We start from the raw sequence: 2,500 nt of genomic DNA on the forward strand, positions 1-2,500 counted from the left end.
TGGCGACGACCTAACGCGCTACAGAAGTCTCCGAAGTCGTGATTTGAGAGAAGAAAACCAGGCTGTCACTTCCTCGGAGGATGAACGTCAACACAAGGTAGGAGTGATACCAGATGTTCCTCCAAGAATCTCAGACTGCAGCACGGAAAATATTCCATGCAAAAAAAAAAAAAAAAAAAAAAAAAAAAAGTGACCACATTTAGACTTTTTTCGTATGTAGTAAATTTCCCGCTCATTTTTTCCAGTTCGTTCTCGACGTGAAAGACTTCAGTGACGGCGGAGAGATCAGCGTGAAGGCTGTGAGCAACAGAGAGTTGGTGGTCGAAGGCCGCAAGGAGAAGCAGGGAGACGGATCGAGGTGTTCTCAGCGGTTCCTTCGGCGCTTCATCGTTCCTGGAGACATGCAGCTGGATGGCGTCACCTCAGTCGTGTCTTCTGACGGTGTGCTCACCATCTCGGCTCCTAAGAAGGTAAGACCTACACCCATTCACTGTGTATCATCATCACAAAGCGAAAGACTGTGTCTAAAAGGCTTTAACTGATGTCTAAAAGGCAAGTGGGTTTCTGATGGGCTTCTCCCCTTAACAGCAGCCGAAGCTTCAGGTCAATGAGGTTTCCGTGCCCATAACCACCGAAGGAAAGAAAACTGGTCCTGCCGACACCTTCAAGCAGAATGGAAATCTCAAGTCGAATGAGGCTGCAACAGGCGCTGTTGCAAAAGAAAACAAGCAGCAATATGCCACTCCCGTATCCAGCGCAAACTCTGCTCCCTCCAACGTACCCTTCAAAGCAAGTGCGACTCGCGGACCCGAGGAAACTTCCTCCTCAAACCAGGTACATCAATCTTAACCATTTTTCACTATAATTCTCTTTGGTAAGTGTGGAGAGGGTTCAATGAAAAAAAAAAACTAACTCACAATTACTTCAAGGAAAAGTACTCACATACCAAACTCATTTTGAACAGAAAGGAGATTCTCAGCAGCACACCACCGTCATTCCCGTCAGAGTCCAGGGAACAGAAATTTCGGGGAAGCAGACCTGCTCCCCTTCCAAGCCTTCGACAGGAGTTCGAGACGAAGACGCCTCCGCCAGAGCCACGTCCTTCGCCGCGAGAGGAAAAGGAGGCGACGCTGAAGAAGGCAGCCAGGAGGATAAGGACATCTATAAGCTGAAGGAAAGCGGAGCCAAGTTCCCCATCAAGATCAACGGATCTGTGATTAATACTAACTCAGTCTAATATGAACTGAGCATTCCAGACGTAATAGATATGAGAAAAGAGAAAGAAAATACTTTTACACAATTTATTTAAGAAATATTTTATAAAATTGCGCATATATTAGAATAAGAATTGTCGTAGTTTCCACCTTTTTATTCGATCCATTTTCACGTTGTAAATGCTACACTTCCAGGGCATTTAACCCGAGTTAGCATTTTTTCCCCTGTGGCATCTTGAATAGATTTTGATTTCAATCACTAAATTCCATGCAATATAAAGACTATAAAAAGTAATCTGGACATTTTTCATACTGAAATAAAGAGAAAGAAAAGTTCCGCTTGATAATGATAATAATAGATAAAGAATAATAATAATAATAAAACATTCCCAGAGAAGATAAAATGAAAAGGAATATCTTTTGTGTGGAAGGAAATCTGTATAATTTGCGATGAATATTACACAAGGAATATTTTATGAAGTCACCGTACTTGAGTTTACACCACACAGCTCAAAATGGTATCGATTTTTTACACCGCAATTGTGAGATCATGAATTCATAGGAAGCCTTACGCAATAACTACTTCCATGGGTGTTCTATCGCAATCATAAGTAGAACATTCTAGTCCGTCTTAAGAATATCTGAATGATACAAAAATATTCTATCCCGTTTTAAGAATATCTGAATGATACAAAAACCTTTTAGCCCGTCTTAAGAATATCTGAATAATATAAAAAAACAAACAAAAAAAAACATTCTAGCTCGTCTTAAGAATATCTGAAGAATACAAAATATGCTAGCCCGTCTTAAGAATATCTGAACGATACAAAACATTCTAGCCTGTCTAAAGAATAGCTAAATGATACAAAAACATTCTAGTCCGTCTTAAGAATATCTGAATAATAGAAAAAAAACATTCTAGCCCGTCTTAAGAATATCTGAATGATGCAAAATTATTTATGTTTGTTATGGCATCATAATGGAATATGGATGAATACTAAAGTTATGTCAAAGTCAGACACATACAAGCAAGATTTTCTTAGAGGTTTTGTATATGTATCAGGATATTGCAATTACTTAGGCTGAAGACATGTATCCATACATATAAGCATATTAATATATAAAAGTAAAGAGAAACATGTGTACTGTATTGTATATACACACGTATATGCATGCACGCATACCTACAAGAATTTACATACAGGTACATACGACCATACTTACACATATTCATAAGTACTACATACACACACACACACGCACACACACAGAGATACACACACACA

General features: G+C 39.3%; 1 protein-coding gene across 1 annotated transcript in view; it reads left to right on the top strand.

The window, feature by feature from the left end:
- Nucleotides 1-1,359, top strand: part of LOC113807836 (uncharacterized) — a 2,663-nt gene extending 1,304 nt beyond the window's left edge. The window contains exons 3-6 of the mRNA XM_027359133.2: nt 1-97; nt 246-470; nt 589-834; nt 965-1,359. The exon at nt 1-97 is cut by the window's left edge and continues 377 nt beyond it. Coding sequence (XP_027214934.2) covers nt 1-97; nt 246-470; nt 589-834; nt 965-1,237 — 841 coding nt within the window. The 3' untranslated portion in view covers nt 1,238-1,359. The remainder of the gene's footprint in view (nt 98-245; nt 471-588; nt 835-964) is intronic.
- The last annotated feature ends 1,141 nt before the right edge of the window (nt 1,360-2,500 follow it).

This window comes from Penaeus vannamei, chromosome 9 (assembly GCF_042767895.1).
Source record: "Penaeus vannamei isolate JL-2024 chromosome 9, ASM4276789v1, whole genome shotgun sequence".
Lineage (NCBI taxonomy): Eukaryota > Metazoa > Arthropoda > Malacostraca > Decapoda > Penaeidae > Penaeus > Penaeus vannamei.